This window comes from Trachemys scripta, chromosome 4 (genome assembly GCF_013100865.1).
Source record: "Trachemys scripta elegans isolate TJP31775 chromosome 4, CAS_Tse_1.0, whole genome shotgun sequence".
Lineage (NCBI taxonomy): Eukaryota > Metazoa > Chordata > Testudines > Emydidae > Trachemys > Trachemys scripta.
This window is the reverse complement of record NC_048301.1, coordinates 20,354,332-20,375,880: the sequence shown is the minus strand read 5'-3', so window position 1 is coordinate 20,375,880 and position 21,549 is coordinate 20,354,332. Positions and strand designations below refer to the sequence as shown.

Genomic DNA, 21,549 nt, shown 5'->3' with positions numbered 1-21,549 from the left:
CAATTTTTGCATATACATTCTCTTCATTGCTGAGTAATCCTCTTCAAAATATTTATACAGGTTATTATATTATTTACAAGTTCTAACAAAGTGGTGATAAAAACCATGGTTTTGAAAATTAATGAAGTTCCCTTTATCTGAGGTTTATACACTTAATGTGCCCTTACAAATTAACACACATTCCATCATACTGGTTAATGGGGTTTCCCAAAACCAAGTACAACACTAGTTGTAACACCAGGTGGGGGAGGGAAGTATTACTTTTGTTAATCTACAGATATTGTGAAAAATGTCCCAGTTAATGGTTTACCTGTAGTTCTTGGTACAACTTTTTTAATTCTACAGCTGCAGGTCCTGTCATCTGTCCGTTATAAGATTGGAATCCATTCAATTTCCCTTTCCTTAAGTCCTCCAATTGCTGAGTTAGCTGATCCACTTTTAACACTGCAGCTTGTAACTCCTGCTGCTTCTCCTGGAACATGGCACTGATATGCTCAATTTCAGTAGCTATAATTAACAAAAAACACACCACAACAACCAAATGAAATACCAGTACAACTGTCTTGTGTATTTTCATGGTTCTAAACATACAGCTATTGGAAACCGTAGTCCTACATACAGAAACTTTTCCATCAATTTAACATAGCATACAAACTTATGCTTATAACATGCTAATGTAATTTGCAAAAAGCTGAACATATTTACTAAAATCTATTATTTAATTTCTTATTTTATTAATTCACTTGTGAAAGACCCTTTGTAAAAATAGAACAAATACTCAATTCAATATCCTGTTGCTATACTAATATTTGCAAGTTACAGTAAAAAATATCATAAGTGAAATTAACAATGGAAATAGATTTGAAAAATCCACATACACAGATTGCCATTCATGATCTTGCTGTAGTCCACTTGTCCTCTCATGGCACGTATTTTTTTCAGCTTTGACTCCTGGGTCTCCACCCGTTCTTTAAGTTTTTGAAGCTTTTCACTCTCAGAAATAGACTGCTGCTGACGGCGTTCTTGCTGCTTCAGATAACGTAAACGTTGTTCCTGCCAAAACAAGGAGAACATGTAATCTAATTTTAGAGGAATTTTTTTTAATAGTTGGATAACGGCAAAACAAACAACAAAACTTGACTTTAAAGAAACGCAAACTTCACTATCAACTTTGGATGGTTTTCTTGCCTATACAGCTTTTCTAAATAAATAAATAAAATCAAATATGATAGTAAAATTTAATTAAAATGTACAATAATACTCCTAGAAAAACCTACTATGATTTGTGCCCACACAAATTTGTCTTCAAAAAGTAGAAACACGGCACACTGCTTTTGAAGCTACTAAGTCAAACGTCAAATGTACACCAAAACCAATTTCAGACTAAACATTAATTCCAACACATCTGTGAAGCTTCCGCAAGCATTTGTTTCCTGCTGCTAGCAACACGCTTCCTGCTGTTGCAAAATGTCTTCCAACCCTCCATTACTCAATTTCCCAAAGGAAGCAAACAATGGTCAGTAGAGGATTTTAGACAGGCAAAGATAAGGAGATCTGCTGTAAGATAAAGTTTCAGCTCTCTAAATGACAGCCCATGCACTGAGCAAATAAGGGAAATGTTTCTTTTTTTCCAATATAATTTCTTCCAGAGAACTGCAAATACAGAAAACTCTGTTAGCTTGAATCCATTTAAATGTATTTCAGTCCTGTAGTCCAAGCATGCAATACATACTGTATATATTATATAGCATCTGTAATAGTGTCACAAAATGCTTCACAGAAATAAAAAATTTTGAACATACATTCATGTTTATATATTAGAAAGTGAGTAACACAAAGAGGTAACAACAACATACTAATCATTTTAAAGATGCATATAACTAAGGAGTCATACTAATATTCCATATCTACTGTTTATTAAGCTGTAGTGTTCTATATTGCCTGGATTTAGAAGTATTTGTTAATGCAGCAGATTTCTCAGGCTCTTTCTTTTATTCAAAATGTTGTGGTGTATTTTTCTAAATTCTTGAAAATTATATATGCATATGTTGAAGGAAATCTATAAATAAGCTGTTCATAGATAAAATTATATAAGTCTTTAAATTGTTGCAGTGGTCTCTTTTCCACTCCTTTGTATTTTTACCTTAGCAACCAACATTTGCTGTTGGTTTTCAATCTGCTGCTGTTGTCTGGCAGCCATATCTTGAAGTTCTGAGAGTGTGAGTTCAACACGTGGATTCCCAACCTGCAGAAAGCACAAAGCACTACACTAAGATGATTATTTATTTACACACGTTGAATTTTGTGACATCAGAAACCAGACATCAGTAGTCTAAGAATGTTTTTAAGTCCCAATTAGAATCTAAAATACATTTTCTTTTCTTTTCTTCCTCTGAGCTTTGCCAGAGTTTTATGCATTTGGACCACAGCTAAAAAGCAACCAACAAAGGGATTAACAAATGCCACCAATCAGATTTTCCAGAAACACAAGATCAGAATTTCATAATATGTAATTTACTTGTTTGTTTTCTGTTTCTAGCTTTCTGAATACCCTTGGTTCTATGGGAGTACTGTTCTATATGTTATCTCTGGGACATGTACCAAATGTAACAAATACTTGATGTTCCTGGGTTTTTATTTTCTAGATGAGACTTTTTCCTTAATTATGGTGAACTATGTATTTTGTGAGCAAAAGCACATGCAGGAATTAATTTCTAACAATTATTATTCAAAGTGTAGTCTCTTTAAAAATCTAAGTCTTTCAGGCTCTTAAGCCTGGAGGGAGAGGTGGGCTTGAGAGCCCTAGCTCCAACCCAAGCCCACATCAAAGCACTGTCCTACACAGATTTTTACAGCACGGAGTCTGTGGACCAAGACTGGGAGGCTTGTTCCGAGAGGCAGTGCAGACATGTCCGCAGAGGGGCAGCAAGAGAGGCACCCCATCCCTAATAACAGCTCCCATAGCAGAAGAGGAAGGATGGACCCCTATAAGAAGGAAGGCAGTGGGAGGCAGAAGATTGATGATACCATGGGGAGAGAAGAGAATACAAGGCGGAAAAAGCAAGGAAGTGGATGAAGAAGGGAAGCAAATATGGAAGACAAAAAATGAGGAGAAAACAATGCTGCTACTCAAAGAAAGAGTAGACCAAAAGATAAGAGAAAAGAGAACAACAGAAAACAGTACACAAAAATGAAAATGGTACAATGCCAAAGAATGAGTAAGAGAGAGACAAGGGGGGGGGGGGGGGGGAAGAGAAAGAGAAAGGGAAAAGCTGGAATAGATATCTCTTTTAGGTTTGATAATTATTTATTTTAAATGTGTTTATTTTTATTGAATTTCTATGGCAGATTTCTGGCCTAAAGGTTGTCTCTCCCACCCTTATTTAAATTGAGCAAGTTACATGTGGTGTTGTCATGGATCATCTCAGTGGTCCTCTCAAAGAAATCCTAAAGACAATTCTGACTTTTGCCAATAGATATATCAGAAAAAAAACAAAAAAAGCCCCATGTGCATTCTAACTTCCCAGTGAAAGTAAAGATTTTCACGCTTCAGACAGTCATGAAAATTCTTCATAAGGATTACACGCAAGATGGCCATCACAAGCTTTAAAGAGCTAAAAATCCTATTTTTTCTCCCCCACAACAGCACATGAAAGCAGTTTTTCTCCAGTGGCAATAAATATTAATAAAAATGAGAAGAAAAAAAACCCGAACAAAATATAGGAAAGCTACCATTTTTTGATGAGCTATTACAGCTTAAGATCCATTTTTTTGGCAGATTTAATATAAATTAAATTGAGGCCAACAAATTATTGTGCAGTGTTTTCACAAATTTTGCATGTGAAAGGTAACAAAAACCTTCACAAAACTGAAGTCAAATCATCTAATATTTGGGCAATTTTAACACTGTTAATGAGGAGCAATTACTGAATATTATTTACAATTTGTAAAGCACTTTCAAGATATGAAATGCTAAGTATTGTTTTAACAGGAATCTAATATACTATTCAAATTATTTCAATGATCTCAGTCTTTTATTAAAAAAAAAAAACCAAGTCATTTCTACCTATACACTCATGCCTTCTACTCTGTGAAACATGTTCATAAAAAGAACTTTTTTAAAAGTGGGAGTATAAAAAACAAAGTGAAAGTAAATTCCAAAAGTTGAAACTGCTCTCTCTCGCTCACCAAATATCTGCTCTGCTACATTTAGATAAATGAATGTTGCAATACCAGAACTGCACTACATTCTTGTCAAACAGAACATAGTATGCCAACACCTGAATAGTTGGAAGAGTTGGTAGGAGAAAACAGTGCAACTTCTGTTACAACTGGTTTGAAATGTAATGCAATCAGTAAAGTTTAGTAATGAAACAGGCAGGGTATTGTGCTGGCATTGTAATCATTTTACATTCAGTGCAGCATTTGAGCCAATGCATACGATTACATTATTAATAACGAAGTTAAATGTACACCATATCCTACCCCATTACAAGCACTCACAAAGAAAAAAATCAAAGGAAGTTAAAAAGCGCTTTGGTAGGGTTACCATACGTCCGGATTTTCCCGGACATGTCCGGCTTTTGGGGGCTCAAATCCCCGTCCGGGGGGAAATCCCCAAAAGCCGGGCATGTCCGGGAAAATCGGGAGGGCTCGGTGGTGCTCGGCCGGGGCCGGCGGTGCGGGGCCGGGGGCATGGTGCCGGGCCGGGAACCAGGGGCGCAGTGCCAGGCCAGGGTGACAGTGCCGGGCCGGGCGCGGGGCCGGACAGAGAGCCGGGGGCGCGGTACCGGGCCGGGAGCCAGGCCCGCGGGGCCGGGAGCCGGGGGGTGCGCCGGGCCGCCGGGGGCCGGCAGTGCTGGGCGGGCCGGGGGTGGTCGGCACCCCAGGGCCCCAGCCGACCGAGGCTGGAGCCGCCGGGGGGCCAGCCTGGGCCGCGCCTCCTCCCCCCACACCCCCTCTTACCTGCTTCAGGCTTCCCGCGAATCAAATATTCGCGGGAAGCAGGGGAGGGGGCGGAGACTTTGGGGAGGGGGCGGGGTTGGGGCGTGGGCGGGGCTGGGGCGGGGCCGGGGGCCGTGGAGTGTCCTCCATTTGGAGGCACAAAATATGGTAACCCTAGCTTTGGAAGTGTTGTGAGATGAAACTCAAAACAATGCTTACACAAGGGAAGAGAGATTTTAAGATTCATAGACAAGGCAAAGGAACAATCACAGGGAAATCTAAGACAAACCCCACATATCCTGGCATCTGAGAGGAGATCTGGTTCAGAGTCTCTGCTCCTTGGTCCTCCCAAGTTGCCTTGCATTATAGTTCTGTAATGATCTGAGCTGCCAACCGATCCTCTGCCATACCAGTGTCTTATCCCCAACCCCAAGAGAGGAAAACTCCTGCTCTGAAATCCGCCAGGTAACAGAGAAACAGGGCACTTGAGTAACTGACCTCCAGCTCTGCTACACACTGCTCTGAAATCTACAGATCTCCAGTCTTTGTGTCCCTGCAGAGTGGTTTCTTTGAGGTCCAAATAGTGGGGAATGGAAAGCAATGATTTTGACAAGCTCACATTAAGGTGGGCTTTCTGCTTCTTTGTTGCCCTTCACAATATAGAATGAAAAGAAGCAAAGGTTCCCCTAGTCACAAGAACAGACTCATAAAACTACTGTATATTCATATTGCAACAGGGATTGCTGCATGGGGGGGAGGAGGGAAGGAATGGCAAATAATGCATTTTAACATTTTTTATATACAACAATATCTTAACAATATCACTGTAACTTCATAGTCTTCCTGAGAGGTCATACTTTACAACACAGAATATTTAAGCATTCCTTTCAGGTGAGTGTCCTTTTTATTCAATAGCACCCAGTGATAGCATAATAAAAAGTAATATGCACATAGTCATTTCCTATTGTCAAAGCACTGCACAAACACTTAGCTAATCCTTCAAAACATTCCTATGAGTTAAGCATCCTTCCCATTTGACAGATGAGGAACAAACACAGAGGATAAGTTACTTGCCCAATGCTACATACTAAGTCAATAGCAAAGCAAGGATTAGAACTCAGGAAGGTTTCATATTCTCATAACCAAACTCATTCCAGTACACTATTCTGCCTCAATATCTGCTAATTATTTCAAACTTTGTTTTTTTTTTGTTTTGTTTTTTTTACTGAATTACATTTCATTTTTATGTAAAGGAAACGCAGATTATTTCCATTCAGGTTTTTATTTTATATCCATCCTGAAATTCAGATTGGAAAGAATTTTTATAGACATATTTTAATTTAGAATACAAGCTGTTTGTCTGTCATCACTTGCACATTTGTTGATTTACTGTAGGGTAAGTTTAACTATAGCCTGAATATATAAATTGTATATATTATTACATAAACTCACACATACATACACTCACACACAAAATCAGCTCAGATGCATGAAAGCAGTTCAGTCACTAGGGAGATCCAAATTTGGAATATTTCCTTTTCAAGCTGCTAAGGCGTCAGTATGATATAAACATGACTCACTTAAATTCCAGAGGGAATTCCACTCTGTGAACACCTCCTGCTGGTCATATTATAGAGCTGAATTAGAGCTCATATTGGAAATAGTAACCCATGTAACCCTACTCCTAGTAAATGTCAGCATCAATGGAAACTGTTTATAAAAGATGAATAGGTGATTAAACGGGTAGGGTATGGAATAGTGGCCCTAAAAATCAAGGGGTATAAAAACACTTGCATAATGTCTAGATCAGATATAGAACACTTTGGTATTAATTTGATTTACCAAATGAGGGAAAATCCTAGATATTAGTAGTTTGTACTAATTTTTTTAAGTAGCATGACTGTAACATAGACATCTTTTCCACGGCATTCTCCTTTATAGGTCTCATACCTTCTCTAAGCTTGCTGCTTACTATTACCATAAAATGGCCAAGACATTTTACAATGAGCTATATATTAAAGCAGGGCTCAAAATGAAAAAGAAAGTAGCAGTACTTTTCTAAGTTCCATCCACAAATCAGCATATGCTCACTTAAAGACACAAAGATAAGATACCAAAATGAAATGCTGCTCCTAGTATATTGTGCACATGTTGAAAATAATCACACATGCTCTGTTGCGTTTCTTAGGCATGACTCCCTACAGGGCTCAGATATTCTCTGGGCTCAGCTGGTCTTCTTGGGCTTGGATCCCTCAGTTGGGCTCAGGATATCCCTGATCCTTTTTGTGTTTGGTGGACTTCAGGCTTGGCTCCTGACTGGTAGGGTGCAGATGCTTCCCGGTTCTCCCTGCTTCATGGCTCCAAGGGTCAGAATGGGGAAAATAGGTGGTATTCTCCCATGCACCACAGACTTTATACAAAATGAGACACCACTTGCACTAAACTGTGCAGATCTGCAAAGTCCTTCCTTCTTGTATGCTTTGATCAGCAGTGAAAGTTGGCAATATTGACATTTAAATTACCATCCTTAAGCTTCAGACTGCCCCCTCTCTTCCCGCCTAAGACATATGGCAGCAATCCACATCTCTCAGAGCTATTGTTCAGAATGTCTGCAGACTCAGGAAAACATCGCTGCATCAGGTTATTTTGTTCACATTTTCAAGATAATCATCCCAACAATAAGGCTAAACACTTTTTTTCCCCCCCAAAATGAAAGCTCAGATCCTGGAGTACAAAATGACAATCTTTAAGAAAATAACTGGTTTTCAGAGCCACCACAAGCCATCCCAATTTGACTCCTGATAACTAAGAACTCAGTGCGCTACTCTAGATCAGTATGTTTTATGCATATCTTTTAAAATCTATTATTATGCTTAACACATGCCACAGCATATAGAACAGGAGAGCATGATAAATTCATACATTAGCCTCTCCTTATAGAAGCCTCTAAGAATATTTGTATATAAACTAATTTCATAGTGCAAAAACATTTAACTTACATACATAAAGGTTTAAAAAAAGCTATTTATATAATCTGCAAAAAACAAACAAGAAAACCCTGACAGCCAGCATTTTAGTTACAAATCTTCTCTAAAATTTCTAAATCTTTATTTTACTGAAAACCATTATGGCTAAGTGCCTTTCACTATTAAAATAACTGCACAGTGTTGAGCAGGAGGAGAAGGGGAGGGAGGAGATTTAAACCTGCAGTTTCACTAGCTGCTGCCCTCTTTTCATCCACATGAGAAATGAAGTACAGAAACCAAGCAAGATTCCTCTTCAGTTTCAAGTTAATTATTTTCAGAAAGATTGTAAAAAACAACATATGTTAGACGTCCCAAGTATAGTAGCATAGTCTTTGAAACATCAGGAAATTTAGCAAAAAGGCAAAAATTCCAACATATTTTCTCTTGTCAAGATCTAGTTGAATATATCAGTCTGTTTCAACAATTTTATCTTCACTGATGTAGTTTATAATAATCTGTATTCAATTCAAGCAAAACTACTGAGAAAACAAGGGAAAGTTTGGAACAGTTTTTTAGTCAGTCCAAGTCCTTCTTCAAAAGTACTGCTGTGTTACAGTATAATGCAAAACAGCACAGTATGTATCCTTAATGAGATCATCCTTCCAATAAATTTCTTCTACTCATACTAGCTATTACATGGCGTCACTCGCCTTTCACAACAAACCTGAACCTATCACATTTAAGCCTTAAAACATCTCCCTATTCCTGCAGCAAGGAAAATCTACCTCCTCTGGGATTGCACTTTTTACAACAACAACAAGAGCACTGCAAATATCTACTCCTCCAGATTCCACAAATTCACTTGCAATATAGTGATAAGTTCCAGGAGATGGGTCTGCTGAACTGTAACTTTCTTTACATTCATCACTTGGGTGTCTTACACTCTAAAATGAACTCCTAAATAAATGTTGTTGATTCAGTTATCAAACATTACAGATGTGTAATAAACTACCTCTCATAAACAAAAGCATTCACAAAGTACTTCCCGTCTATGCCCATGAATTGCTTACAGGTAGTAAACATTTTTAAAAAACGTTGCACCTGTTTTGCTCATCGTATCATCTTGAAAGCTCATCTGGCAAGAGCAATTTGCAACAAATAACAAGGCTTGAGGGGAGGAAGGATATCCCAGTGGTTGGGGCACTGGCTTAGAATATGGAAGACGAAGATTCAGTTTCCTGTTCTGCCAGCTCCCTGTGTGATCTTGGGCAAGTCACTTAGCCTCTCTATACCTCAGTTGCCCATATGTAGACAGGTTTCCGAGAGGTAGCCCTGTTAGTCTGTATCAGCAAAAACAACGAGGAGTCCTTGTGGCACCTTAGAGACTAATAAATGTATTTGGGCATAAGCTTTCGTGGGCTAGAACCCACTTCATCAGATGTATGAAGTGAAAAATACAGAAGGAGGTATAAATACATGAAAGGATGGGGCTTGCTTTACCAAGTGTGAGGTCAGTCTAACGAGATAAATCAATTAACAACAGGATACCAAGGGAGGAAAAATAACTTTTAAAGCAAAACCTAAAGTTAATTTCCCCAATACTAATTTCTCCCTACTGTTACTCACATCTTCTTGTCAACTGTCTGTAATGGGCCACTCTCTTACCACTTCAAAAGTTATTTTTCCTCCTTTGGTATCCTGCTTGTTAGTCTCTAAGGTGCCACAAGGACTTCTCATTGTTTCATCTGTAGACAGGTATTGCTGGAATAAAAACTGCCCATTTCAAACATCATGAAAAAGTGATGTCCCTGTGAGCTGGTCATGGGACACCCACATACAATGGGGCTTGAAATTTTAATTTCTGATGTATAACTCCTGCTGGTGGCTACCATTTTGCGGAACAGTAATATCTGTGGCACTGGCGAACCGAAAGTCAAATTATAAAAAAGTTTCTGTACTATTCTATTACTAAACCATCTCAAGACATGCCTTACCATTTAAACATTTTTATCATTTATAAAATATATATGTGATTAAATAATTATTTCCACATTTCAGTCTGGGTATTCTGAGGTCTATTTTCTTGATCCTCTTGTTTCTTCTCTTCTTCCTTTACAGCATGGTTTTGGGATAGAAGTATCTCTCCTGTTGTCTACCCCCTCTCCTGGCATGTCTCCCCCACCTACCTAATTTGCTTATGAGTCATAATGAAATGATGACTACATCTACAGGCAGCCCAGAAGACTGGCAGAGGAAACACTGCATCTGAACTCACACAGAATTTCTTCAACAAGTAGAGCATCTGTGTAATGCAGACAGACATTCTTAATCAATGAGGATAGATCCCAGGAGCTTCCATCCAGCCCACTCCCAAAGACCCTATCCTTCAAGTTAAAGTGAGTATCTCAGCTGGCTGTTAGTTGTACTGCCAACCCCAACTGTTCAAAAGTCGTAAGAAAAGCCCACAAAACCGTGAGATTTAAAAAATACACTGCAGCGGGGAAGAAGCCTTCAGAGTTCAGTCAGGTCACATTTTCCAGATTTTCTCCATAACCACAAGGGCTAGAAACTTTCATAATAAAATAAAATAACCAGAGAATCTCAGGATTCCAGGAGCTGTTGCTTGAGGAAAATAAATATTTTGCAACTCATAATAAAGTCACAAAAACTGGCAACACGTGCTAGCTGTAGTAGAAATATCCATTACAAACCCTTAACCAGTAGTTCCTGTCCACCCTATTCTTCCCCTCCCCAAGGACAGAAAGGAGATGAAGATACTGACACTGCTTCTTCCCTCTCCAGAGTTCTGCACCAGGCCAGGGGAGCCTCCAGTATCACCAGTCTCCTGAAATAGGTGGCTGTTGCCCAGGGCTCCACCTTCTCTCACATGTTCTTGCCCCTATGTGCTGCCTTCCTCTCCCCATCTGGTGTGCTACCCCTGAGCCCAGTGCTGCCTGCCCCCATTCCCTCATTTACGTTAGTACCTCAAATCCCCTTGATGTGGTGCTGCTGCCCCTCTACACCCACACCTAGCCCCAGGTCCCGGCTCTCTATTCACTAGAGGTGTCTTCTGGGACTTGCCCAGATGGCATCTCCCTTCTCCTCCCATTGTCTTCAGGGGACCACTGTGTCCCCAATCCAATAGACAGCAGAATCTTCAGGGAAAGAGAGGTAGCCATTCCCAACCCCAGCAATGCCCAGGCCTTCCAGCAGACTGACCTCTGCCAGCCATGAGGTAGCTCCACCTCAATTTAAGGCATTCCCTGCTAATAAGGGGTTTTCTCCAACACATGCATAGGGAAACCCCCTTCTACAGAGGTGGGGCTTCCCCTGGGCCAGCAAAGTTCAGTCTGTCTACAGAGCTGAGCAGGGTCATGTCAGATGGCCATTTTTCTTCTCCCTGCTCACTAAATTCCTTGCTCTGTTTGATTAGACAGCAACTCTAAGGTGCCACAAGTACTCCTGTTCTTCTTTTTGCGGATACAGACTAACACGGCTGTTACTCTGAAACCTCTCCCTTGTTAGCCTCCTCTAAAGACATGAGGGGAGATCTGGCCACATCCTGAAAACAGATGAATGGGAGAGGGGGAGGCCATCAGAACCCCCCAGAAAAAAAAAATGGTTAGCAATAAGGTTGGACCTGTGGTTAGGTAGGAGAGGGAAGAGTTGTCTTATTTTGAGGTGGTGCTAGGGGGCAGCAGCACATCAAGGTTTGAAGGTAGCGTAAGGGGTCAGGCTATATGATGGGGCGGGAGTAGTCCTGGCAGCAGGGGCACAGGCAGAAGCAACAGTACAAAGTGGGGAATGCAGCAACAGCCACCTATTTTAATGGGGTTGGGGATTTCAGGAACCACATCCCTATCCTGGGCCTCATGGCCAGGAACAGAACTCTACAGTGTGAAAAGAAGCAACACCAGCATCTTATCAGGCTACAAGGACGGGATAGGAAGGGCTAGAAGGTGGCAACAAGTTGTTTCTCAAGTTTGGAACAGCTGAGAAGTGGAGTTTTCCATCAATGTGTGTAGCAGTTATAGGACTGGCTGCCCTTTTCTAACAAATGGGGTATTAGGGAAAAGCAGCCAATGAGATGAAAAAGTTTATCTAAATTAGTTTACCCTCAGAGGCATGTAGAAGGGTCTAGAAACCCATAAGCAACAGAGAGACTCCACAGAGTTGGCAGATCTGGGTGTGGGTAAAGGTGCTTGTGGAATGGGCAGATTTGGAGGGATGGAATGGGTGTGAAGAATGAGTGACTTCAGAATGAGGGTGTGCACATGCACATGCACATGCACAAGAGGAGTTGTAGAATGAATCGGGGTAGGTGCAGAGTTGTGCCTGGCCAGTGAAGTCCAGGTTGGAGGCAAGGCTCCCAGACTCCTCAAACATCACCCTCAAATAGGTGGCTGCTGTCCAGCCCCCCACCACATCCCTTATGTGCCTCTTCCCCCTGCTGCATTCATAGGGGAGGGAGGAGAGAGCAGTTCTGGTTGCTCCACTGCCCGTTTCCTTGCCAGACTGCAGAAATCTACAGAAAACAGGATAGGAGCTTGTCTGTCTGCTGCATTTAACAAAGGATGGCTACATTCCCCCAAACAACCACCCAGGACAGGGAAAAGGAGGAGAAGCAGAGACCCACCAACCAAATATAGCTTTCCAATTCTATGCCTTAGTCCTACTACAAGCTAAGGTACCCTGGGAGCTGCTATGGACTTAACCTAACTGGCTATGGTGCCCAAGAGACCATAGCACAGTTGGGAATTGCCAGAGTGCTGCAAACTCTAGTCATCCTTCCTCAACACAGCCTTTTCTTAATGCTAAGGGCAGCAGGGAGAGGGATATAAGAGTTGGTTACTCTGGTTATTATATCCACTGAAACTTCCAAGTGGTTTCTGCTGTCTTTTTACCAGCTGAACAGCACAAAGAAAGCACCACAGGGCAGAGAGTCTGCTCTGAAGTACTTACTGGGGCCAGTTGGCTTTTTGAGGTAATGTTCGGCCCTCAGCCTGAAAAGCCTGGACACCACCGAGTTAAAGACTTGATAATCCCCTCCCCACACCCAAAGTCTAATTAAACAGTTTAATCTTTTGTGACTTCCCTTGCCTGTATTTCATATAGGAAGTTGACCTTGTTATGGTATGGTACATTTTGGAAGTGTTGTGAACAGACCTATATTTAACATTACAAAATGAGTATCTGGTTCTATTTTAACTAAAATAGAATGTTTGCTGATCTCTGTGCAGATGACATTATTTCCAGTTTAATGGTTTTATCCACAATTCTGCCTTGCATTTTTTAAATTAGGTCAGAAAATGCCAGCAGCAGAAATCCATTTAAAAATCCAATGATTAAAAATCCAGTGCCTTTTTTAGGCTCATGGAGATGAACAAGCTAATCAAACACAGATAAAGCAAACACAATTTCAGAAATTAAAAAATAAAGATTAACAAAGTTAACAAACTAACTGCAGACAATCATTAAATACGATTGTGTAGTACAACCTTCAATCTAGCACAGATTTAATCTGGTAATTTTATTTGGACACCTACAATGGAAGAGCATTCAGTATTTTTGTGCATTAAATAATACTCAATTACTTTAAAATGCAAAATATTATACCAGCTGTACTGCATCGCAATTTGCAGATGAATTTCACTTTTCCTATATTTGTCAAAGTCTCGATAGCTCTTCCTAAAAAGGAGTATTCTGGAAGCAACCCCTACTTCATGCTGACACAATTGGAGCAGTCTACAAATAAAGGTTTTAGGCTACTTTAAGTCCCAAACTACAGAGCCAATCACTTATTAATGTTTTCTCCAATGTTCAGAACTTTCAAGTGTAATAACCACTTATTTTTCTCTGGCAAAGCAGACCAGCAGCTATCCTGGTATTAGTTTCAGAAAACAAACTAATTAAACAAAAACAAAAACAGGAAACTGACTCCACGACTTGGTCCTGCCTCAGCTCAGGGGATTGGATTTCTTGAGGTCCCTACCAGCGCTACATTTCTATGATTCTATAACAATTAAAAACGCTGCAAATAGATGTATTTACCTATTGTACAAATATATAGTGAGCACATGTTAATAAGTATTGGATAAAACAGGACTGCTTATAAACGATTTCTACAGTATAAGGAAAAAAGTAAATGAATTCCAAATAAACTTATAAAAACACAAAAAACAAACTTTTTTTATTCAGCTATACATGCAAGTTGAAAATACCATAGTTTTTACTTGCAGCAGCACAGAGACATATATATTTCCCCTTCTCATCCTCCTGACTAAAAACATATATCCATTTAAAAAAGCTTTTCATCCATAAGCATGGAAGTAACTTGCAGGAGACCAGTTATGTATAAAACTTTAAACTTGTTTATGGTACCAATCTTTTACTCAGAGTAATTATGAGTAATAGCCATGTCTCATTAAGCTTTCAAAGTAAACATTGTGAGTTTCTTTAAAAATAAGCTTTTGGAACTCGATTTTCTGGGTATTAAAGAAGAAAAACATCTTATTTTGATCTGCCAGTCCATTATGGTTAAAAAAGCATATCATTACAGGTCTCTTAAATAATATGGTTAGTATCAAATGTGTTTATTTTTCCCTTAAGTAATGGTTTCAAATGCTTTGTTTTACAGTGGTGATGTCATACTGTTTACATGATAATGATACAACAAAATATTTCCAAAAGCAAGTACAAATGCATTGAAAAATAAGTAGCCTGTATTTGAAAGCAATTTTATGATTAGTGTATGACTTGTACTTCTCACAGATAGCTCCTCACGTTTCCTTTTAAATAATTTACTTGTCATGTTTTTAAATGACTACAGTTTTATAACTTACAATTAGCAGCTTGTGTGTTATCTGTATGCCAAAGAATAACCTATTTTTCAGAATTGCATTTTCAATGCTAAAAACTATCATTATTAAAACAAACTAGTTTGCATTCTGGTCATGTGACTCCAAAACCACAATAACTTAAATTCAAGTGAAAAAGTAATACAGTACTTTAATGAACTGTTTGCAAAACAAAATATTATTTAAGTGTTAAACTAACAATTTTTGTAAAGTATTTAATTACCTGCTGGATACTTTCCCATGTAATTGTAAAAGAGCACATCTTTATTTTGCTGCATTGCCCATCAGCTGTAAACTCTTGCGTTCCTTCAACATGCTTCAACTCCATTTTTTCTGCTATTCTCTACCTACAGCAACCATGTTAATTGTTTAAGCCAAGTTAGCAAATGACCACAGAAATCCTACATGATGAGCTCTCTCTCATGCCTTCATGGCTAGGTATAATCAATAACAAGTAAGGTTTTGTATCTTTTTCTACACTAAACAGAGGGACTTTTCCCCCTATCCTTTATCAATATGGAAAGCTGTCTCTCTGCATTCATCAGCAATCAGTGAACGGAAAAGGCTAGTGGATTTTGCCAGCAGTGAAAGACCTAATCATGGCGAGATCAAGCCAGCTGTCAACTGTAATCAGCTTGATGTATTGCACTTTTCCATAGCCAATGGAAAATGTTGAGCAATACTCTTTTCTTTCACAGTTAGTTATAGGGTTAAACTGAAAATACTCAAATGTAGACAATTTTGATTTTAAGAGACAATAGAATGTTTGTTTCTTTTTTAGTTTTGTAATATTTACAAATCAATGCAAAAGTCTGGGTATCACAGATTGTGAAAAGTCATTATCCCGCTGCCCCCTGCATCCCCACAATATTTGTTGTTTAGAGTAACAGAGGAGCATGTTGATTGAGGTGTACTGAAATCTGTATCTTTATTGCGATAAACTTACTGTAAAAGGCACAAAGTAAACATCTCACACAAAATGAACATGGTACAATTTTGTGGAAGTTGTCAATTCTACACTTAGGGATTTTCTCCTCCAAACTTGTTTGTTCTTAAAACATGCAAAAAATGAATGAATGAATGAATGAATGAAACAGTCAGCAACACAGCATTCATACAATAATAAAAGCAAGAAGTTGCATCATACAAAAGACTCTATCAAGCCAAATCTAGACCCAAATGTTTTCAATTATTTAAATCAACTCAAGTACTTCCAATCCCTACGTAAACCCAAAACAAAATACTGAATCTCATTACGCATTGCTCATTCCCCAATTCTGTCCTCCAGCATAGCATACTTCGAACAATAGAGAAGATGAAAACATAAAAGGCTGTCAATGTTTTACAACACACACCCACACACACACACTCCTTCCATTCTTTCAGGAAGGGAATTCAGGCATGAACCTGATTCAGGCTTACATAAGAGGTCCAGCAAAATTGATCTCCATCAGGATATGGAAAAATCATGTATCCAATCCAACCACAATAAAATATATTTTCTGGCTGCATAGAGTCAGACTTCTTTTTAGGCAAAAAAGACCATCTGGGAGCTACAGCAAGATCCTCCAGTAATACCATGTGAAGATGGATAAAAAAAAATTAGGTTTAATTCCCTTTCTCCTAAATTAGCCAAAAATAGACTCCATCTTACTGCTACTTGATATTAAGAAGATGGTCTGTGGAATAGAGATGGCAACAATTGGAACAGGAGGAGGCTGCATAGGCAGCAAAATGGAGGATCTGTTGGTTGGAATAAGGTGTCTCCTAGAGCGTTGGGGGTGGGGGGAGAGATGCACTATACACAGGCTGAATGGACAGGAAAATAAAATTAATATGAGACAGCGAGTGTGTAATGGGCATGTCAGTGAAAGGAGCTGAGGAGGCCACTGTATATAAATTATGGGCCAAAGGAAAGATGAAAGGAGACATCAGTCAACAAATGGGAGGATGATTTTAGACGATGTCTTGAAAAGGAAGATTTTGCCGCTGATAATAGCCAGAGCCAAAAGGATTATGTTGCTGACTGGAGCACTGCAGTTCTTTGATCTGGGGAAGAAATTGGTACATAGCTGTAAGGGAATGCTAGAAAAGGGATATTAAAGCAATATGATAACTCAGAAGCACTATGCCCCCACAAGGTCTTGATCACCAGGCATGGCATGTCTACTAATAATGAGCTCACTTGGCAAATCCTTCTGCCCATTTCAAAGTGGGACTAATTTGAGTTGCAAATATGCTTTAAAAACAAGAGATGTATAGATTATAAATTTCCAGGACCAATGGTCCTAAACATGGATTTACTCAGTGGCTTAAAAAGAGCTCTGGACTGGAGCAACCTAGCAGGAGGCAGCACCAAAAACCAAAAGATCTCAAAAGGCATATGAAAAATCAGAATGGGCTCAAAGGCTTCCGGAACAGAAGGCTGTAGAACTGAAATTCTTGGTTCTGACCTGACTCCTACTCTGGTGGCAATGATGATTCTTTATCTTCCTCTTCTCAGGGTCTAGACCTGAGGAAGGGTCCTTCTGATATGAATGCTTCCATGTCCCCATTTTGCAGAAAGAGGAGAAGCCTCAACATATTGCCCAGACTGGACATCAATGGGACACCAGAACGAGGTGTCAACTGGTCATCAGTACTCACCACTAACTTTATCGGAAGTGATGCTGGAATTTTGGAAATGGCTTGGAGAAGTTTTTCAGCTGTGACTGAAAGAAGAGTCCACCTCAAGATCCCAACTATAGTTGAGCTCTTGGAGTCCAGCACCAAGACAGCTGACTTTACTATGATCTCCATATTCAGAGACCTAACTGGCACTAGAATTACCTCTGCACTTTGGAGAGGACGGCTGACCTGTCTGCACCATGAGCAATTGACTCATGCCCCTGTGCAGAAGAGATGGAATTCAAAGTAGTTCCAAGCATTAGTGCAGCGACCTGTACCACAAAGGGCTCTAGCAGATTCCCCTTTCTCAGATATGAGGGTTTTGTAGCTGAAGAGAACCTCTTGCGGACCTGTAAAGAACCAGGGCCAGTTTATTTCTGTTCCAAGGCCCAAGCCTAAAGTGCTTCCTGAATCTTTCCAAGCAGCTAAAAAAGCTAAAAAAAGTCTTCCAAGTTTGTTACCCTGAATTAAGAAACTATCCTTCATGAAAATCTCAACGAGATCTAGGAGTTCTGTCAAGCAAGAATTCAAAAACCATTTTGGATGCACTAGAGTTGGTTTTCACACTGGAAGCTTGTAGCTTCCTAATTCTTATTTTTTCCTCAGGTTCCAATAGTTTGGTTAGTTTTTATGTTTTGTGAAGTATAGGACATTGCAGACCCTCTGGAAAATGCTTTAGCCAGGTATAACAGGGTATGCTGGCCCTTTAAGACTAAAAAGGAAAGCCTGGTGCTGTGTCACTGCGTTTCAGGGGGCTTTCTGTGTTTAGACCCAGGAAACTTAGGAGGCAGCCACTAAAAGAGTAAGTGGTCCTGGGGTTGCAGTTTGTGATCTGAGGAGAACCCAGGCTGCTAACTTGGTGCAAAGCTCAGGAGGAGAGCCTTGAAATGTAGGAGAAACAAGACTCCTAGCTCTCTCAGCCAGTGGGAAGGGATCCTGGGAAATTATGTCTGAGTCGCTCAGATTTGTGGGCCATTCTGTGAAAGGAGGCAGTATAAAAAAAACCAGCCTCTTTGCATTAGAAAAGAGGCACTAAGATGAAGTGCTGTCAGTCTCCACCAGAAAACAGGAAGAAATCCATTTTGACGTCCAGATTTGTGCATAGACTGGAAATCCCACAGTATTTTAAAAGTTTTAATTTCTTTATATGAAATTTTTATATGAGCTTGTTTGTTTGGATTTTGGACATTCCAGACTCTTCCCCAGAAGTCTGGTGGCAGAATAAGAAACCCTGGGGACAGCTTTTATTTTGTTTGTTTTTAAAAGAGGACTCCAGAAGTGTGACCTTCTTAGAAGACCAGCCTGTTTTAACAGGTACCACCTTTAACACTGCATGTGGGAGTAAGAGTTTAAATATTACAAATATTTAATGTTGCATGTTTACATTAAATTAATGTTTAACGTAGTTGAAGAACTGGGTCTCTTTCTAGACCAAGCTCTTTGCTCTTCAACTTTTCCCCTCCCTCCTAAATTATTTTACTGCATACAGAAAGTACTACACAGATTTTCCATACCAGCTACTATAGCCGCAAAGGCCCAGGCTTCTAAGAGAAAAAAGGATAGAGAGAAAAGGATTGCTTAAATGCTTTCTGAAATATAGACTACTTAAGCTTTGAATCCCTAGCCTTATAAAAACCAACATATGGTGGGCGGAGAGGGGAGAGAGGCACAAGCGGCGGGGCCTCAGCGCAAGCGAGGGCAGGACCTCGGGGAGAAAAGGTGGAGCGGGGTCAGAAAGAGGAGCAGCTTGGGCGGGGCCATAGGGGAAGAGGATGAGCAGGGCTACAGCCCAGACGCCCTTTTGGCAGCAGCACTCCAAAAGCGGCAGGTCAGTGCATCTCCATAGGGAGGTGCACCACATCCTGTTTGGGAGGCTTAGCGTCCTCTGGCCTCTTATATCGGCCGCCCATGATAAGGCATGTTTTTCTAATCCTTTAATCAATCTCGTGGTTCTTCTCTGAACCTTCTCCAATTTATCAACATCCTTTTTTAACTGTGGACATCAGAACTGGAGACAGTATTCTATCAGCAGTCGCAACAGTGCCAAATACAGAAGTAGAATAATCTCTCTACTTCTTCTCAAGATTCATCTCTTTATGCATCCAAGGATTTCTTTTGCCCTTTTTGCCACAGCATTGCACTGGGAGCTCATGTTCGGCTGATTATCCACTCTTCCCAGGATAGTGTCCCCCATCCTATAAGTATGGCCTACATTCTTTGTTCCTAGATGTATACATTTACAGTTAGCTGTATTAGAATGCTTGTTTACTTGCGCTGCGTTTACCAATGATCTAGTTCACTCTGAGGTCGGTGAAACGTGTTCCAAAATGCCTAGTGTGGTCAGGAATAAGGAAATGGAGCAGGATTCCAGGGGTGCTCCTTCCAAGATTGGCTGGGAGGCTGATGAATGGCTCCCATTCCAGGGGTGCTCCTTCCAAGATTGGCTGGGAGGCTGATGAATGGCTCCCGGAGTCTGCTCTTCAGGGTACATTGTAGGGACAGAGGTCGGAAAGGGAATGTAGTTGAATCCTGGTGGCAATATCCAAGTCAGAAGACCTGTCATCCCCTGTGTCCAACAGAGAAGCTAGGGGGTGCCAGTACTGGCAGCCAAGTTGGCTACCTGGCCAGGAACATTTCCAATGCCTACTAGTTCAGATAGACTGCCTGTGCTCCTTCTCCAGCCCACTCCTGCTTCCTGCTCTACCCCATGCCTGTTTCCATGCTAGCCAGCCCCTGCATCTGCTCCTGCCTTAGCCAGCCACCCAGCGATTCTGGCAGGAGGAAAGACCTCTGGCAGGTCTGGCAGGGCTTGAAGACTGGGTTTCAGGCATAACCTGCAGTTTTGGGCATAACACACAGGGAGAAAAGACCGCAAGTGAGGGAAGGCTGAGGGCAGCAGCCCTAGCCATGGCCAGCAAAGGTTGGTGAGGAGGAGAGGGGGGCACAACGGCACAAAACTTGTGCCAAAAGGAAGAAATAAGAAAGGAAAGGAAATAAATAAGTAAAAGACAAAAAAAAATTATGCACAAAGCAAAGGTAAGCTAATGGACACCACAGTGCTCTGTCTTTAGCTCCAGGAGACCGAGAAGGAACTGGAGCAGCAGTGCGTATGCCCCTCCCTACATACCCAGTGTATGGAGCACAAGGATGTATAAGAAGCATGCAGGGAACCCATGGACAATCTGATGAAACTCTCCAATTGAAGGCACATGGGCACAGGCATACCAAACATGGAGCACCCATAAGGACATATACTTGAAGATCTAAAATTTCACAAGTCTCATAATAAGCATTGACAGCAGCTCATTTCTACTAAGTTATATATAAACAGTTCTCCAGACTGGATTACCTCTAGCCTATGCTCAGTAAACAGTTACACAATTTTTTAATTTTCCAAATTAGGTTTACAAAAAATCCTGATAAATGAGGAGAAAAAAGTATGTGTGGGTGGGAAGTAACACATATAGTGAACTATTATTTGGATTACTACTATCTATATTTAGATTTAATTCCTATTTAAGATCTAAGATATCTTCTGGAAAGCTGTAGCTTAAGGAAATAAAAGAATGTATTTCTTTATGCTAGAAATAGTAACTATTTTTCTTCCTCCCACACCTACACTAGTTTTAGAATCGGCCTGAAAAGACAACATATTTTTTCAGACAGTAACTTCATTTGTTTATGCTATCATTTTAAGCAGGAACATTTCAACAAAATTATAGGTTACAGACAGATTGTTTTCAGGATTATATCACCACAATGCTTCTAGTATTTTTGTTTTTAAATCCTGCTGCATATGAAGTCCTATCCTTAGGTTTAAATCACTTGACATATTTGCATGCATTAATGTAAAGCTATATAGCTGTACATATATTTAAAGATTTACATACTATTATGCTAAATCAACCTAAATTTCATTGTCATTTAAGAAGCCACAATAGAGCATCTCTCTTACAATAAGTTAAAGTGGCTTAGCAAACAATTTTTTTTTTTTAAAGTGATAAAATATTGGAAATTACAGCAGCAAAAAGCACCCTGGTAGACCAGGGTAGAATTCTAAATTACTGTCTCATTTTCTGTCCATAAGCTCTCTCAGTTCCCAGAGTTTTCAGCAT

General features: G+C 40.1%; 1 protein-coding gene across 13 annotated transcripts in view; it reads right to left on the bottom strand.

Moving 5' to 3' along the window:
• PPP1R13B (protein phosphatase 1 regulatory subunit 13B) overlaps nt 1-21,549 on the bottom strand; it is a 103,399-nt gene that overhangs the window by 24,186 nt on the left and 57,664 nt on the right. For 11 of the 13 annotated variants that reach the window (XM_034767871.1, XM_034767880.1, XM_034767868.1 and 8 more), the window contains 3 exons: nt 2,144-2,245; nt 879-1,053; nt 311-507 (listed from right to left, as the gene is read on the bottom strand). In XM_034767871.1, coding sequence (XP_034623762.1) covers nt 311-507; nt 879-1,053; nt 2,144-2,245 — 474 coding nt within the window. Of the gene's footprint in view, nt 1-310; nt 508-878; nt 1,054-1,277; nt 1,420-2,143; nt 2,246-14,990; nt 15,115-21,549 lie in introns of those variants that run through there. The other 2 variants (XM_034767878.1, XM_034767879.1) reach the window with 2 other exon arrangements.